At 38.1% G+C, this 18619-nt stretch overlaps 2 protein-coding genes across 3 annotated transcripts; one reads left to right on the top strand and one right to left on the bottom strand.

The window, feature by feature from the left end:
* Positions 1-1309: 1309 nt before the first annotated feature.
* LOC104594635 (beta-glucuronosyltransferase GlcAT14A-like) lies at positions 1310-9964 on the top strand. The gene is made up of 4 exons (XM_010255017.3): positions 1310-2379; positions 3041-3116; positions 3217-3332; positions 9357-9964. The coding sequence occupies exons 1-4, from the start codon at positions 1803-1805 to the stop codon at positions 9875-9877; spliced, it is 1290 nt and encodes a 429-aa protein (XP_010253319.1). The 5' UTR covers positions 1310-1802; the 3' UTR covers positions 9878-9964.
* Positions 9965-12735: 2771 nt separating this feature from the next.
* On the bottom strand, positions 12736-18018 carry PPL1 (PsbP-like protein 1). Of its 2 annotated transcripts, XM_010255016.3 has the most exons (9): positions 17763-18018; positions 17547-17649; positions 16007-16087; positions 15742-15824; positions 15469-15591; positions 15245-15316; positions 14857-14953; positions 13198-13302; positions 12736-12963 (listed from the first exon to the last, which is right to left on the bottom strand). In XM_010255016.3, the coding sequence occupies exons 1-8, from the start codon at positions 17823-17825 to the stop codon at positions 13199-13201; spliced, it is 726 nt and encodes a 241-aa protein (XP_010253318.1). In that variant the 5' UTR covers positions 17826-18018; the 3' UTR covers positions 12736-12963; position 13198. The 2 variants fall into 2 exon arrangements, with proteins under 2 accessions (XP_010253318.1, XP_088753289.1); XM_088897163.1 differs by lacking the exon at positions 12736-12963 and having other exon boundaries at positions 12994-13302.
* Positions 18019-18619: the final 601 nt, after the last annotated feature.

Raw genomic sequence — 18619 nt, 5'->3', positions numbered from 1 at the left:
ACTTTGTGACCGAGGATAAGCTCGTGCAAGCCGGTCTAAGCCCTCTTGGTAGGTTGCTAACTGTTGGTAGGTTACTTTAGCATTGTATATAACTTAGTTCATCACTTGTCATGGATGATATCCTCGTCGATGAGCTATTTGGGAGCATGCAAAAGGGGAAGAAGAAGAAGAGGGCCTCCAAGAAGGTTCGCCTCCATACCGAGACCACCACCTCTGACGTCATCGCCACTGCCCTTGAGTCTGTACTTACCAAGTTGCGACTTGTGAGTTTTATTGGAACTTCCAAAGTTGCTCTTTAGATCTAAATGAGAGAGAGACTTCAAACTTGCGAGTAGATTCAGATCTAAAGTAGATTCTGATATGTACCTATAATCTGTTTGAAATTTAAAAAATAAGAAATCAAAAGCACAAAAAATCATAAATCGAAAGCATCGAGACTGAGATAGAGATAGAGATAGATAGAGAGATAGATAGATAGATAGATAGATAGATAGATAGATAGATAGATAGATAGATAGATAGAGCTAGAGATAGAGATAGAGATAGAGATAGATAGAGAGAGAGAGAACCGTTGCAAGTTGCGGGCCTACGACATTGATAGACGAAGAACTAGGGTTTTGAGTACTGAAGTCCAACGTCCGCCCGACGATAGCGGTCGGCAACGATAGACGAAGGAAGAACTAGGGTTTACCTCTATAGTTTTTCTTCTTTGAGTATTTCTTTATCCTCTATTGAATCACTTGAGTGGAAGTCTAGAAGAGAAGAGAGTCAAGAGACTCTCGACTCTTGAGAGTTTTTTAGTTGTTGTCTTTTAATTAATTATTATTTGAAATTGTTATAATGTTACTTGTTAATAAAATAAATGAATAATATGTAATATTATATAAATAATATATATATATATATATATATTAATCGAGGCCGAGGTAGGGCGAGGGTTGCATTTCCCATCTCCATCCTTGAACCCAATCGGGAATTCAACGATAACCCCATCTTTGACCCTGACCCCGACCCGGCCAATGTACCCCCCATACCCAACCTGAGTCAGGAGCCCGAGTACCCATTGACCATAGGGAAAATTGCCATCCTTATCTCTCCATCAATAATAAATACAAATATGAAAGATGTTTTTAATGTACGACCATGAATAATAAATACAAACATGGGAGACTAGATTTGCTCCTCACATGATGCCTCACACCAACCTCACAGGCACATCTCAATTACTTATGTGTTATTATTTATGGGAAATGTTCCCAATGTAAGATGAGATATGCATGTGAGGCGCCGATCAAGTCCCATTTCTAAATATGGAAGATGTAATTGATGTACGGCCAGAGGCTGTGAGATCAGTGTGAGGCGCGCTTTGTAGAGAGCAGATCCGGATTCTTGATTATTACTTAAGTTATTATCATGACTTTTTTTGATATAATGATCTACTTCTCACACATGGCGCTTCACAGGCACATCCACGGTGAATGTTCCCGATGCATGGTAGGATGTACGTGTAAGGTCGGCGGTGTAAGGAGTAGATCCGGTCTCATAATAAACCACTTCTTGGTCCGAATGATCTATGATCTTTCCCAGACATGATACACCACGCTATTATCGTACACGTTCCCTTATCCGTATTACGTGTCATTTCGTGATTGGCATCGTAGCCCGGGAATCGTATACGGAGATTCGAAATTGACAAAGCCCGCCTTTAAGTCACCATTATCAGCCGGGGGAACCGGGGAAGCTGGGGACAATAATAATACTCCGCTGCCTCCTGTCTCCCAACTCCCAAGTCTCCATTCTCCATGCTCATTGACAGTCTCTCCCGTGCCGTAACGCCAAATACCCTGCACAAAGGAAAAAAACTTGGAGAGGCCCAAAAAAACTCGACCATGGCGAACCGCTCTCTAAAGCCCTTCCTTTCCATTATTCCCGTCTCAATCTTCTCTCTTCTTCTATTTTTCGCTTTCAGAACCTCACCTTACCGTCCTCGCATTTTCCCTCCCAATGCAGATCTGGAAAACCCTTTCCCACCTCCGCCGAGGGTTGCCTACTTTATATCGGGATCTGATGGTGACGGTCCCCGTATGGTGAGACTTCTTCACGCCGTGTACCACCCGAGGAATCAGTACCTCTTGCACCTTGACTGCCGCACGCCGCAGCGACAGAGGGAGGAACTCGCCGACTCGGTCAATTCGGTTGACGCGTTTCTATCTGCTGAAAACGTGAATGTCGTTGGTAAGGCGGACTGTGTGAATTCTGGCGGGTCCACGCCCATTGCTTCTCTGCTTCACGGAGCAGCGGTTCTGCTGAGGCATGCCAAGGATTGGGATTGGTTTGTTAATCTTGCTGCGTCAGATTACCCATTGATATCTCAGGACGGTATGTTTCAAAATTCTTTCTTATCTTACTCGTTTTAAAAACATTTATAGTTTCTGCTGTTATTTCCTTTCGTAGGGTAGTTTTAATATTCTGAGGCCATCTTCCGGGTCAATTGAATAGTTAATTTGTACACTTTGATATACTGAATACATTCATATTAAATGCTTCCAGAACTGGTTAGCCATTCATTTTATGATATACACTTACAGGATCATCCCATTTAGGGTCGGCCACTTTTCATAGTAACGCTTTGAGCAAACGATCCCAACCATTGGAGTGTGATTCGAGGATTAAGGAAATAAGGTTCAGTTGGGAAGAGTGCAAATACAAATATGTACAGTACAAATACAAGATTAGAAATACAGTGTACAAGACTTTGCATTGCACATACTTATTTGTATTTGCACTCTTTGCAAAGTGAGCCCAAAGATTTGGTCATATTCTTATGTATTTCTCGAAGAAAATGCTGTTTATGGGATAGTAGGGCTGTTTGATATGTGTAATTCTCCTGGGCTATGGCCAATTTGGCACTGGATGGACAGTGAGAAGGTAAGTGGAGTTTTATAATAACATGAATTGCTAAAAACTTTTCCTCTTTCAATGTGCTTAAGTTACTACATTTAGTTTAGTATATTTTTTCATTCTTAGCCTATTTTTACAGATTTTCTCCATGTCCTGTCTTTTGTGCCAAAGGACTTTAACTTCATTCAGCATACTAGTAACATTGGTTGGAAAGAGTAAGAGTTCAAACCTTTCATATTCTTGAACTTTTTTTGTTAACAATGATATTTTCTCATTACTGATAAAACTTTAAAACATTGAATTGATTCTTCACAGGTATCAGAGGGCAATTCAAATCGTTGTTGATCCAGGCCTTTATCTTGCATCAAAAGGCACAATATTTGTTGGTAGCAGAAAACGGGCACGGCCAAGGGCATATAGATTCTTCACAGGTATGTTTTGCACATTTTACTATACAACTTTTAGACTCAGATTGAAATGGGCGGTCCTAACATATAACAAGTGAAATGTAAAATTTTTGAAATAAGCAAATGGTAACCATGCTTTTAGACTCAGATTGGACAGAACTGTTTTGGAGCCTGGTATAATTTTTTTTTGATTGAGGGATCTTCTCCCTCTTTTTATTCTAATACAAATACACACCTTTCAAAACAAAAAAAAAAGAGACCATAACTGCCCTAACACATTACAACGTGTAAATTGGTAAGTTTGGCCAAGTCAACATTCTAAGAGTTTGACTACATTGGCACATTGCCTACAACCACAATATGGGCGTGCCTGGATCCCCATTCTAGCAGTCCAACCATCTAGTCCAATATGAGTTTGATAACATTGCCTAGAATCACAATAGGACATGAGAATCACTCATCAGTATTAGCATAAGCTATAAGAACTCAATAAACTTGATTCACTCTATGCTTTTGTGCTTTATACACATGCTATATGGGTGATAAATCTTGTTAGAGTTAGGAAAAACAAGAATTATAGAATTGCGCTATCATGAGAAAATTCAATATCTACTTAAGCCTTGTCCCAACTCCCAACTATATGGGGTCGGCTACATGAATCCTGTTTCACCATTGACCATTCTGTTCTGTGACTTCTGTCCAGTGCCATATCCATCGTTAAATTATGGTGCTTAAATCATTTCTTATCACTTCTACTGAAGTTCTTTTTGGTATGCCCCTAGCTCTTCTAGCCCCTTTGACTTCTAGAAGATAAGTTTTTTCTAACAGGTTCTGTAGATGGTCTACCATACACATGACCAAACCATCTCAATTTACACTCTCTCATTTTATCACCTATAGGAGCTACTCCTAGGTTCTTTTGTATTGAACCATTGATTAAGAAATTTTAAATACAAAATATGTTTAGACAAAATCAAAATCTTAGGTTGGGCTTGTAAACAACATATAAAATGTTGTCCCAAAATTACTACTATCTGAAAGGAAAAAATACATTAAATTCAAAATACAAAAGTTCTGCACATTGAGTTACTTTTGGGTAAGGTTGTTCAGTTGTCCAATTTTGTGTGTATATTTTCTGTCAAAGAAGTGGCTCATTGAACTATTTGTGCACTTCAGTTGACATTTTAAGTTTTAGGGGCCATTTGATAACAGCTGAAATGGGACTGAACTTAATAACTTATGTCTTGTGTTTTAGAAATGTAAAAAAGAAAAATAAGTTACATTAGGTGGTGATAACACATCACCATGAGGATCAACAAAGAATAAACAACCCATCTGATTCACATAACCTCCATAATAAGTTATTAAGGAGGTTGTAAGCTCCTTAATGGCTGAAGCTAAAGTTGGGTTGATTACTATGTAATAAGTAAATTAGTTATTTTATCTACTAAATGACAATGTAATAAGTAAATTAGTTCAGCTACTTCAACCATTATCAAAAAGCCCCTTAATCTTTTTCCCCCCTTCTCCCCACCCTTGTCATGTAAAATGAAGTATCAAATAATATCTAAAGTCCGGGTAATCAAAATAGTTCCCTAAGATCAGTCAACATTTCAATGATCCAAGTACCTTGGCAAGATTCCATCTAATGTGGCCCATCCAGATAATGTACCCAATCATGCCAAATAGACCATCAAAATGTTCTCTTAAGATGGATGAATTAATCTCAACCATCCAAGTAATGCACAGAGGTTTCAATTAATTTTAGCTATACAAGTAGTGCATGAAAATAAGCTAAAATTTTCATGTCTTAATTTACTTCATTTGCAGTGCAATCAAATAAAATAAGCTAAAATTTGAAACAAAAATAGGTCAGAATTTACACTCAAATCATTTGCACTATCATAGTTTTGCATCAGTGCAAATTTATTTGCATTACAAACAAACACAGCCTGAGGTTCAAAATATTGTAACATGTCGGTGCGTACCAATTGACATGTATTGGCTTTCGGGATCATCAATATGCTAAATACAAGGAGTTAAGACATCTGGCCACTTTTTAATGTCAATACCCTTCCTGGAGATGTCCTCTCTCAATACTTGAAACCTTAACTGTAACATCACAGGATTAACAAAAGAAAGATGGTCCTAAGCTGGCCCAATACATGAAGCCCAACACTCAAATAAAACAGAAATAAAAGGACCCAAACTATCAAATAAATAAAATCCCAAAAAAAATGGTGTATCAATTTTTCATCTAGTCTATTCATTTAAATGAGGTACCAAGATGCCAACTAATCTGGCCCATCCAAATAATGTATCAAATCAACCCAAAGATCTAGGCCATCAAAGTGAATTCTTAATATTAATGAATTGATCTTGACAATCCAAGTAATATTACCAAGATATCAGCAAATCCAGTCCCCAAAAATAATGTATGAAACCAACCAAAAAATTCAATTGTTAAAGTGGCCTCCTAGAGTAGTGGATTAATATCATCCATTCAAGTAATGTATTGATATTTTAGCCATATCCTAACATATTTCAAACTTAAGTTGATACATCATTTGGATGTTTTTTAACGATAGATCTATGGGTTTTTTTGATATACCATTTACTTAAACCCATTTTTTTCTTAGAAAAGTTCATGCATCAATTGAACTAGCGGAGGGGGCCTTGCGTTTCGGGGGCTCGCTCATAAACTATCAGGCTCGAGCTTGACTCGAATTAGAGACTTGAGCTTGAGCTCAAGCTCGTCTACCTTTGATTGCAGGTCTCTCAAGCAGCCGAGGTGTCAAGTCAAGGTTCCAAGCCGAGGTCTCCCTCAATTGTTGAGGTGCCAAACCGAGGTCTCCCTCAGCTGTTGAAGTGTCGAGTTGAGGTTTCCCTAGTAGGCGAGGTGTTGAGCTAAGGTCTCCATTAGTTGACAAGGTGCTAAGCTGAGGTCTCCCTCAGTTGTCGAGGTGTTGAGCCGAGATCTCCCTCAGTGACGGAGGTGCTGAGCTGAGGTCTCCCTCAGTGGTTGAGGTGTCGTCTAGCTCGAGCTCCATTCGAATTAGAGACTTGAGCTTAAGCTCAGAAGTTCGAGCTCGGCTTGACTCAAACTCAACTACCTTTGATTGCAGGTCTCCTAGTAGCCAAGATGCCGAGCTGAGGTCTCCCTCAGTAGGAGAGAGTGGCATTCTTGTAATTTATAAGGAGAGAGAGAGAGAGAGAGAGAGAGAGAGAGAGAGAGAGAGATGGTGTTGTTGTGGTTTATAAGAAAGAGAGAGAGTTGGTAGGAGAGAGAGTGGCATTCTTGTAATTTGAAAGAAAAAAAAGCAAGAGAGAGTTGGTAGGAGAGAGCGACATTCTTGTAATTTCTAAGAAAAAAAGACAAAAAATACTGTTAGATTCCATTTCCCTCATCCTCAGGCCTTCTTACGTACACATTTCAGCTTAATATATTTATTAGCAGAAGGGACCCTGCGTTATAGGGGCTCACTCATAAACTATCAGGCTCGAGCTCGGTTTGAATTAGAGACTTGAGCTCGAGCTCGAGCTTGGCTTGAGTCAAAAGTTAGGAAGTTCGAGCTCGACTATCTTTGATTGCAGGTTTCTCAAGCAGCTGAGGTGCCGAGCCGAGGTCTCTCTCAATTGCCGAGGTGCCAAACCGAGGTCTCCCTCAACCGCTGAAGTGTCGAGCTGAGGTTTCCCTAGCAGGCAAGGTGTCGAGCTGAGGTCTCCCTCAGTTGTCGAGGTGTTGAGCTGAGATCTCCCTTAGTGACCGAGGTGCCGAGCCGAGGTGACACCCTATGTAGACACTCGATTAGGTTTGTGAGACCTTTGATTGCAGGTCTGCCTAGCAGCCAAGGTGCCGAGCTAAGGTCTTCATCAGCTGCTAAAGTGTCGAGTTGAGGTTTCCCTAGCAGGCGAGGTGTCGAGGCTGAGGTCTCCCTTAGTTGATGAGGTGCCGAATTGAGGTCTCCCTCAATTGTCGAGGTGCTGAGCCGAGGTCTTCCTTAGTGGTTGAGGTGTCGTCTATCTCGAGCTTGATTCAAATTAGAGACTTGAGCTCAAGCTCAAAAGTTTGAGCTTGACTACCTTTGATCGTAGGTCCCCTAGCAGCTAAGATGCCGAGCTGAGGTCTCCCTTAGTTGGAGAGAGAGTGGCATTCTTGTAATTTAAAAGGAGAAGAAGCAAAATTTACTGTTAGATTCCATTTCTTGCTTTCTCATGCCTTCTTTAGTACACATTCCAACTTAATGTATTTATATTGATGGTTGAGATCAGTTTAAATATTGGTATATAACTACATACTTGGATGGTCATTATTAATTTGTTGTTTCCAAGAGACCACTTTGATGGCATCGATTATTGGGTTGATTCATTTGGATGTGCTCAGATTTATTGAAACCTTGGTACACCACCTGGATGACTGAGGTTAATTCACAAATCTTAAGAGATGACTTTGATGGCATAGATCTTTGGGTTGATTTTGGTACATCAGTTACTTGACCTGAAATGTGTATGGCTGTATGCTGTGATGAGTTGAAATGAGAGGAGGTATGCTAAGATGGTTTGGTCACATGTATGGATGATAATTGGCATCACATGTAAGAAGTGATTTGTTGCAAGTTGAAGGGGCTAGAAGGGCCAGTTGTAGAGCAAAAAGGATATGGGGTTGAAATAGTAAAAAATGATTTAAGTACTCATAATTTAACAATGGATATGGCATTAAATAGAATGGAATGGTCAAATAAGATTCATGTAGCTGACCCTATATAGTTGGGGTAAGACTTGGATGATGATGCAGAAAAGGACGAAGATCATTTGACTGATATTATGACACCACATTGACGGACCATGTATTTAGTTTAATCTACCATTCCAGTCCTATGGCCTAGATTAGTTGAAACCTTTGAATGGTACTTGGATTTTCAAGATTAGTGGACTGGTTTTGACGGTCTACTTTGATGGTTTAGATATTTATTGGAGAAGATCATAATTGGAGATATATTTTTAATAGTATATGGAAAAGCGTAAAATCACCCTACAAATGAAGAAAAAGGGATTTCAGGGTATTTAAGATATTTGACAAAGCACATGGGCATATTCTGTCAAATACTTGGACAGAATGCTAACAGAGTGTGTATGTGAATTTTTTTTTTTTTTTTTTGGTGTGTGTTGGGGGATGTGGAATTTACTCTTTTTTTGTTCAGTCAAGGAACAAAGTATTGATGTATAGAATAGCGCATTGTACATATTTATTGGTTTTCAGGGTGGGCAATGTACAAAATATTGCGAATTTGGGGGAATGAAGATGTTCAAAGCTTGATGTTTATTAGGGAAAATGAAATTTCAAAGCTTGTTCTAAGATATTATCATTTTTAGAGAGTATTGATGTTCAGAATTGAGTAATATACCATTTTTTTTCATATTGTCCATATTTGATACTTCGATCCTTTCTCACAATTTATTCAAGGTATCATGCATGGCTTTATAGGAAAAGATGCTTTGTTTGGTCAAATCTGGCTTCTTGTTAGACTAGAGAGATGAGAATCGTGGTCAACCAGTTACGTGCAGCGGTGCAGGAACAATCTGTGGTCAATCCAGGTTCCAGACTATTGATCTGATTGGGCAACCGGGGGGGGGGGGATGGGATTGGCCATTTGAGGCTTGTGAGCAATTCAATAATCTACATTGTCTCTGTACCTTGCTGCATGTAGGAACTTTCCATGTGTGACAGCAATTCAATATTTTAATTCTCTAAATGGAAGGGGTATCCCTCCCCAAGCCCAGAAGCCCGGTGAGAGGGTGTGTTTCAATCTCAAGTTTTCGCTTCAACCAGCCAAGACCCCAGCAAGGTAACTGGTATCTTTCAGGTGGTCGTAGGACAGGTGGAACTCTTTGGTCGTGCCATCTTCAGCATGTTATGGTCCAATATGTCACGAAACTTGTGCTTTGAATGCCTTAACAAACTCCTTATTTTCTCTTGGTTGATTTATATTCTGTTTTGGGTACTCAAAGCCCTTCTGACCTGACCGTGATTTCCTTTATAATTTCCAGGCTCTCCGTATGTGGTCCTGAGTCGCAAGCTCGTTGAGTACTCCATTTTGGGATGGGACAACCTTCCTAGGACGCTACTTTTGTACTTCTCAAACATGAAATCCTCACATCATGGCTACTTCCAGACTCTCGTCTGCAATTCCGAAGGGTTCCGTAATACAGTTGTCAACTCCGACTTGCGGTTCATCGCATGGGATAACCCTCCTGGGGAGGAGCCTCGGGATCTCAGGCTGTCTGATTTAAACAAAATGTTGCGGAGTGGAGCCGCTTTTGCAGGAAGCTTCCGCCCAAATGATCCAGTTTTGGACACCATTGACAGAGTGATCTTGCACCGGGGCAGGGATAGGATTGCACCAGGTGGGTGGTGTACCGGTAGGCATGAGAGGGGCAGAGACCCTTGTCAGCTCTGGGGTGACGTTAACATACTCAGACCTGGTCCAGCCGCAAATAGGTTTGAAAAGCTCCTAATGAAATTAATGGCAAACACGACCTTCTGGTCAAATCTGTGTAAACAACGATGATATCTGGCTGTCATCAGAAAACATTAATTTATGTCTCTTGTTTCGTTTCAACGTTAATGTCACGAAAGTGTACATTATTTGATCTCACTGCCAGCACCTAGGGATTGGATTCTGCCTGCAAACTATACAAAGCGCATTGGTGCAAGTCTTGATATCCCTTGGAGATGGCCTCTTCATTTCCTATTAACTTTTTATTTTTTAAGAGTAATCTTTTAATTTTAAGAGAAAACGGTTATTTGTTTTCTCTTATCTTTTTTTATGTCTTAAAATGTAATTATACATTTTTTTTTTGTTTTCCAATGATATCCTACAAAAAAAAAAAACAAATAAAAACTCTCATATATAATTAAAATGGGTATTTGATAATTTTCAGGATTCAGAATAACATTCTCTGCATTCGAAAGAAAGAAAATTTCACTAATACCAAAATACTTCTTAATGTAATTATTGCACTTTTAGATGTTACACTTCAGAATAAAGAAACAAGTCCTCAATTTTCCTTGTATTGATGCAACTTCTGCTCAGTTTAGATTTTGGAAATAGTATAACTATAAATATTTTTATTGTATTTTATATATAAAATACAAGGTTTTACACTGTATTGTACTCCTAAGCTAAGTCTAAGAAATATGCAAAAAATAAATAAATAAAATAAGTAATTTTGTCGGTTAAACAAAATAAGCACTTATTTTTCATCATGTAAGCCTTGCCCTGTTTGGGATTGGGTATGCCATTTCCTCCTGTTCAGTATATCTTAATATTTGTTTCACAAAGTGAGTGCTCTCAGACTGTCAGACGTAATCCGTGTTTTCACATTTAACAGCCCTAAGCTTCACTATGTCAATTCACTTTTTCGTGAATGAAAAAACATTTTGTTCAAGGACATTTTCCTTTACAAACTCAAACACCTTTATTATCTGTAAGCTCTCCCAACTGTTACACACAGCCATATGTTGGTTGCATAGTTCAAATTATCGAGAGCAATACATAAATTTTATGTATCATTGAACTTTGGTTGGAATGAAAGAGTTCAGTTTCTCACGCACATACACTGAAATCAATACAGATTTGTAAGAAATATGTTTTGACACATCATATAGCATTTCATTTCAATTAGAAAAATGTGCAAATACGGGATGGACTACACCCGTTGAGTAATCCTATGAAAAAAACTCCATATTTTCAAAACATTTCCAAGTAAAAAAATCTCTCAATATAAATTTGTATTAATCACCCCAAAACGTGGTAACAATAATATAATTCCACCATGCCAAACACCACCCAAGTGATTCAACCTGGCTCTGGATCTTACTCGTGATTGCCAAAGTTCGGGTCCGAGTGCAAATATTGATGATTTGAATTTGGATGTAGCTAATTAGTTAACACATGAGGATTCAGGATCCATAGAGATTTATTCAACGTGAGCGGGCCTGCCAGGTCATCACTCTGATGTTCAAACGTTCAATACGTCCATTTTTCGTGGATAACATTGTGAGTGCAAAAGGCAAAATTACTAAACGGCATTACAATTTACAAACAAATCCAGAATTCAGGACAGCTATTTCTTTTATTGTAACTAACGAAAGGGTGGTATACAAAAAATAAAACATAAAAGGCCCTCATAGTTTGGGGGATCTATCCATAGGATGATTTTACCATTTTTACATTAATATTACTAGAAAATAGGGTAAATTACAGATAAAAACTTTGTACTTAGGTATAGTGACACTTAGCCCCCCAACTTCATTTTGTAATAAAAGATCCCTTAAATTTATGGATTCTAGCACTCCACCCCCACCATTAGCATTCTGTCAAAATAACTTCATAAAATATTATGGTAAACATTTCTAAAACCCCAAATTTCTCATTGTGTTATTTTATGAGGCCATTTTGTCCCTTTGACTTGATTTTTCTAAAATTCTCAGTCTCACATGTTTCTCCCCACTTTCTTTCAACAAAGTTCATCTATGCATGGATGATGTATGAGCGAAGAGTCCCACATAGGAAAGAGACAAGAGATGTGAAGGACTTGTATACTAGAATTGGACAACCTACTAATTTAAGCAGGGTGATGTCTAATTCTTGTATGGAACATATTCCACGATTTTGGCAACTTCCCTCGATGCACACAATGACACAAAAAACACCTTGAGAATTTGCCCTCTAGAAATGGTTGTTATCATTTTAATTAATCTATAGAATCTTGAATGGGCGATTTAGTAGTTTTACTTTCATCATCAACCCCGTTAATGAATCGGGGGGTGAAGTGATAGAGGGCCTTGTTGCAAAACAGTTTTGGGGGCTAAGTTTTACCAGCCCGTAAGTGCAGGGTGGCCATCTATACACCGGTGAAGTAAGACAAAAGTAAACCAAAATTTACACCAAGCCCATTCGCACTGCTATGCATTTTCACCGGTGAAATTCGAAGTGCAAACTAACGAAACCTTGGGACCATAGAAATAGATACATATTACCTTTTCCAGACTTCAGGAAGCATTCTATAACACAACCATCTGCATATGCCCCATATCGATGGCTTATCAGAAGAAACACCAACCTGTGGACTTTAGTAGGCTTCCCTCCTGCATTCCTTTGCTCATACATGTCTGAAGTTTTAACTTTTAACTAAAGCTCGGGTTTAGACTTGAATGAATATGCTTGGGCAAATTTCGTTTTGTTATATTGTTAGTAAATTGGTTTGTATTCTGTCGCTAACATCTTTTTTTTTTTTTTTGGGGGGGGGGGGGTGGAGGGGGTATCAGATTTTTAGTCTGATACCCATTTCGATGGAGATGAACCCCCAAATCTCAGATGTAGAGTTAGTATAATAAATTTCCTCAGTGCAGAATTTTCATTCATGGCAAACTCAAAGGGATGGGTAGTATAGTAACTTTATAAAAACCGTTCATCTCGTCATGGTAGACCTCTGACAGAGGAGTCTCTGGAGAAGTTTAAGAGAAATGGGGAAAAAGTGAAGGTGAATTTTACATAATAACCCTTTTTCAAACATTTGGTGAAAACCTATCTGTAAGACTGTCAAGCCAAAGTCCCCAATGGTGGGAACCTTCTCCTATATGAAGATTTGACTGTTTACAAAATAAATGTACATCAGCATATATAAAAAAGTCCAAAACAATAAGATGATTCATATTAGAAAGGCAAAAATTCAAAACAGCTTTCTTTGTATTAAATGAAACAATGATTGGTGATGCAGATCAGCTACCATAAAACTCACGAAGAATCAACTATCACAGAGCAAAATAGTGCTCACAATCAGGAAGTGCATTGTACCAAGTTGATCTAGGAAAATTAATAATCACCTCATACATTAAAAATCTTGAAGGAATCAACGACGGTGTTCAATTTATCTTTCATCTTCTCCCACCTCCTTTCATTGGCTCCTGTTGTCAAAGTGTAAAACTTACCTACAGAGTACCATGTCTCCAATGAGTAACAAAATATGCAGAGAGGAATTAGGGGAAAATGGACAAGTTGTAGCAGAAAGGGTTAGCACAGAGTTTTATTTTATTTTATTTTTTTGTTAATTGTTTGGTATTTGACCGACACGGTCTAGATTTGTTTCTTTCACCTTATTAATGTCTCTGGGAGATCACACGAATTCTTTCATGTGTTTTTTGCATTTTCTCTGATTGCTCCATACAAGAATGACAACAGCACTCTCAATTTCTCATGTATTATGTTTTTATTACCTCCTCCTACATGCTGGCATGCACATACCATGATACCAAGAGCAGGAACCATGTCCTCTCTAGGGATGTCCCATATTGTAATGATGCAAATGGGTTACAGTACCAAATACATTTCATCATAACTGGTTAATCAATATATGAGGGATATGTAAAACATAAACATAAACTTGAATTTGATCAGTTTATTTATCTGGATATCCTATTTGAATCTGATTTGGTTAAAATATCAGTAAATCTGTATAAAATTAGCATAAATTTATAAAATAATACACACACGATAAATGAAAAATAAGTTTATCTAAACCTTAAATCCAATGTAATTCTAAGGAATTTTAATACTAAAAAAACTTATATATATACATAATCAGATCAGATCGGATCAAGCAATATCCGAATTCAATCCAATTAGTAAATAGAGAATATTTTTAGATCTGATTTGATTCAATTATGGTTTAACAACTATCTGAATCCGATTTAATTGAATTGGATTAAATTCGATCCATTTGGATGAAATGACATTATTTGGATATTTCTTTTTCATGCCATCTGGGGACATTTATGTAACCGTCTTTATCATCATCATCATGCCTTGTCCCAACTCTATGGGGTCGGTTACACGAATCCTGTTTTGCCATTCCTTTCGGTTCAGTGTCATATCCATAACTATCTTTATCATAGTAAACAAAGAAAAAAGGGGAAGTAGGAACTACAGATTCAAGGTTCAATTGCAAATTCAAAGTGATGCATTCCATGCATCATTGACCTGGCCATCTCCCTGTCACTACAAATGGAGCATGTTTGAATGATGTTGAAATTCAGCACAAGGAAATGACTGCTAAGTGAAGTGAAAAGAAATTGTAAAGCCTGGGGAACTGATGCTAAAGAAGTTATTTTGTTACACAGCAAATGAATCTTTAGTAACCTACAACACGTGTAACAAAAATTAAACACCAACCATCTCAGTTGGGCAAAGCAAGTTTGTAAGCACTGCAGCCACCTAAGTTCAACCTAGAAGACAAGAAATTGAAGGCCCACCACTCAAAAGTATGAATTTGATAGAAATTGTTCTTGGACCGGCCAACAGAATGCTCTCTGAAGGCACTGAGAATTCAGGCCCTAGTACATATAGGGGTTATAAAGGTTTTACTATTTTGATCCTTGAAGAAATGTTTCCTTTCTTCTTCACTAAAGACATGTTAGTCATCTAAATAACAACTGAGAAGTCTGAAAGAAAGTATTAACAGATTTATGTAATGACCAGATGCATACCATTCCCAATACATACTGCAGCAAGAGCATGCCGAGTATAATTTGGAGCCTGAGCAATGAACTCAAATGTATAATAAGCTTTCCCGTCAACATCGTGCTGCAGCATAACAACACATTAGAAATGGGATGAGTGATGAGCACACTCCACTGTAGGCAGATGGCTACCATGTATACATGGTCATAAAATTGGTATCTAGTTCCTAGTGAGGAAAAGGGAACACCAATCTGATTCTAATAGATTGTTGAAAAAAGACCAAGAAATAACCATCAATGATCCAATTTTTCTTCAGGTTCAGGAAATGGAATCAATGATTTATAATTCTAAAACAATTAAGAGAAATACATGATTAAAGTTGTGATTAATACAATATTACAAACGAATTCAAACCTCTTTGGCCTCAACAAGCTTGGTTTTCTGTGAAGGCGGGGCCAAAACTTTCTTTATTAAGGCCTCAGCAACCTGAGATCATTGTATAATGATTTCCAATATAAGGTTCCATATTATGCATAGACATTTAACCCAAAATAACGAACACCGGAAAAAGATAGAACCGTGTGTTATGCCAGACTGCCAGTCAAATATATAATTATGATAAGAAAAATAGGACAAACCTCTTGTGGGGGACCAAGATCTCGAATATCCTGTCTACTGGTAGGGAACATGTTTACACTGACATTCTCTAATGGTTCAATTACATCCTTGAATACCTTGTCTTGACCTTCAATGTATATTTCCTGGTACAATAAATCTGGCTTTATTAGGAAAGTACTACAATTTATGTAAATGGCCACCACAACTTAACAGAGAAACCCAATGGGTTATACTAATAGGAACATTTGAGCATGGTTCTAAATTATAATCTCAGAAAATTTAGAAAAGCAAACCTGCCACCCAAAAGGGTAGAGAAATGAATATCCATCCTTCTTGTCTAAGACTGCCAGAAATCCTTTCTTAGTTTCTGCAGCAACTGAGCCATATCAAGGGTGTTCTCTTAGGATATGATCCATCATTAAAGGAACCAACGCACTGCACAATCAGCAGGCGTGCTCTCAATGCTACCAAAGCATGAAATAGTAATTAACTTATATTAACCTGCTTAGCTCTTTAATACCAGGGCATACAGAGGGTTGAGGGAACACAAATACTTACATGTCAATGGGGTCTGATTGAACAGAGAAACCCACGTGATGATTGCTCCAGTAGTGAGCACTCCACGTCTCCCATGTCTATCTGTTAAGGGAAAAAAGTTCTCAGATAAAATGTACCTAACCCAGTGGCATTTGCCAGTTCTCAGATCCTTATGAATGGATTTGAAGGTCAAGCAAATAGGATAAAGGCATTGTTGGGTGGTAAACACAATTGGAAATTTTGAGCAAATATCACTAGAGGTTAGGCATTAAAAATTTATAATGATCAGGCGTACATGCGCGCGCACCAGTTCTGGAATCAGAGAAAATAAATTGAAAAGAAATACATAAATTCCGTTGCACTTGGTCAGCACTGTGCACAAAATGTATATAAGTTTCTAAAAGAGAAAGGGAGGATAAATTACATCAGCTTTTCATTTTGGTAGCACGGTGTGTACTACTGGTCAAGTTTCAGATAAGTTGGCCAAGGGGCTAGGACACACATATGCAATTTTGTTCCTTACATTTCTTACACCCAATACAACGTTGTTTATTATTATTTTTTTTTATCAATAATACAACGTTGTTTATCTCAGATGAGAAATGTAATAAGGGAAAACATCTTTTATATAGTTGGGAAATGTTTGATGTTTCAACCACATGCTTCATGCAATGCTTTTTGGCCAGACATCTTTTATTTGACTCCCGCAGTTTTGTTGTTGATGAAGACCTGAATTTTCACTATTTTTTATTGCTATATACTTCACTGGGTGCCCACAAATCTGGAATGATTTAACAAAGCAGTGATCGATTGTGGGATGTTGTTGAAGAAGAAGAGAAAGATTTGGCAAGACATCTCTTATTTAACTCCCGCAGTTTTACCATTGATGAAGACCTGGATTTTCACTGCTTTTTATTGCTATATACTTCACTGGGTTCCCACAAATCTGGAATTCTTTAACAAAGCAGTGATCAATTGTGCTTGAAAGATGTTGAAGAAGAAGAGGAAGAATATCGTTCTCCCATCTCCCCAGTGGAATGAATTGTCGAAGTAGGCTATCGGATGAGTTTTTTTATGGTTCATATCAGAGATTACTTCATCTGTTTAGCACAAAGTTCCAACTCAATTGGATTCGTCTCTAACGTCAAAAGAAAATTGAAGATCATGATGGCAGTCCTTCTATGGCAACACCAAAGGCCAATTTCCCACATATGATCTGTACCCCTGCGCACCTGTTGCTCGGGCCTAATGCTTATACTTCCCTAAAATCTTTTATAAATTTCAACAACCTTGTGGAAATAGACAACGATCCGTTTAACTAGTTCCACCCATCAAAGAGTTTAATAGCTCATGTGATTGAAACCATCATTTCCTCATATGGGTTTCCTCCATTGGAGTTTTAAAAAATCAATTTCATCAGATGACAAGGTACAAATCAGCTTTGTTATAAATGGAACTGATAACGTACTACTTCAGAGTTCATGGGGCGGAACCGGGAAAGAAAACACATCAATCGCTGCTGAAAGAAAGATGAATTGGAACGAAGAAGTGGAAATTTTACCTTGTCGAGGAGAAGTTGAGGCAACAGGCATTTGCTCTGCCCGGACGAGAAAAGGAGCGCCTCTTCTAGAGCGAAGGAAGAATGCTGGCTTTTTAAGCCCCAACTGAGACAGTAGCCAGTAATTGTAGATTGAGTAATTTAACCATCTTGAGTGGAACCACAGAAAATAAGTGCAACAAGCACTCTACTAAAGAGTAAGACTGAGACAGAGAGAACCTGAGAAGAAGCACTCGGAAACGATGTCCGATGGGTGGCCGGTAAGCTTTGTAGAGATGCCATTTTTCTGCTCGTGAGTCGTGAATTGCAAGAAGGAAAGAAAAATTACGCAGGAAACAAGGGTTTTTATGTTTTTTCTACGGAGAACTCTAAACATCCAGCAGAAGCAGCTTGGTATCTTTGTCTTGTGGACACCATCTTATCCGTCTTTCCAAATGGCTTATCCATTTTATCACAGAATGCCAGAACCATAGAACGGGATGGAAGGATCCGCAACATTTTCCCTTTGTTTGCCTTTGTTTTGTTTTATTTTATTTTTTTTATTTTCATTACTTTAAGCGGGCAAGATATAAACTGGTCGGATTAACCATTGACCCGCATTGGCATTCGGGTCGGATTATTTAATTGGGTATATTGCCGAGACCTCCCTAAAGTTTTAGACTATTGCTTAAATTTCCCCTCTGAAATTTGGTAATTGCAATAATTCCCTATGAACATTTTGACCCTTTGTTAGAACCCTCTAAAAAGAGGCATGAAAATGTCCAAAATACCCACACAGTTAACATTGAGGCTAGTTTCTATGGAAAAAGCAATACAAACTTTATGAAAACAATAGAGAGAGAGAGAGTGAGAGAGAGAATTTAAAGATGCTACTTTACCTTTGAGCAATTGATATGAAGGGCAAATTTCGAAAATAAATCAATTTAAAAAAGAGATTGGAAGGGTTTGTGGCACAATTCATATGTAGAGAGAAATTGGAAAATAAACACTTTTGTCAAAGTAAAATTGTATGGGTATTTTATGAACAAATTTGTGCCTCTTTTCAGGGAATTCTAATAGAAGGGGTCCACTTACAA

The sequence above is a fragment of the Nelumbo nucifera genome, chromosome 2, assembly GCF_055504915.1.
Source record: "Nelumbo nucifera cultivar China Antique chromosome 2, China Antique-T2T, whole genome shotgun sequence".
Lineage (NCBI taxonomy): Eukaryota > Viridiplantae > Streptophyta > Magnoliopsida > Proteales > Nelumbonaceae > Nelumbo > Nelumbo nucifera.
The sequence above is the reverse complement of the archived record's forward strand: the minus strand, read 5'-3'. Positions and strand labels throughout refer to the sequence as shown.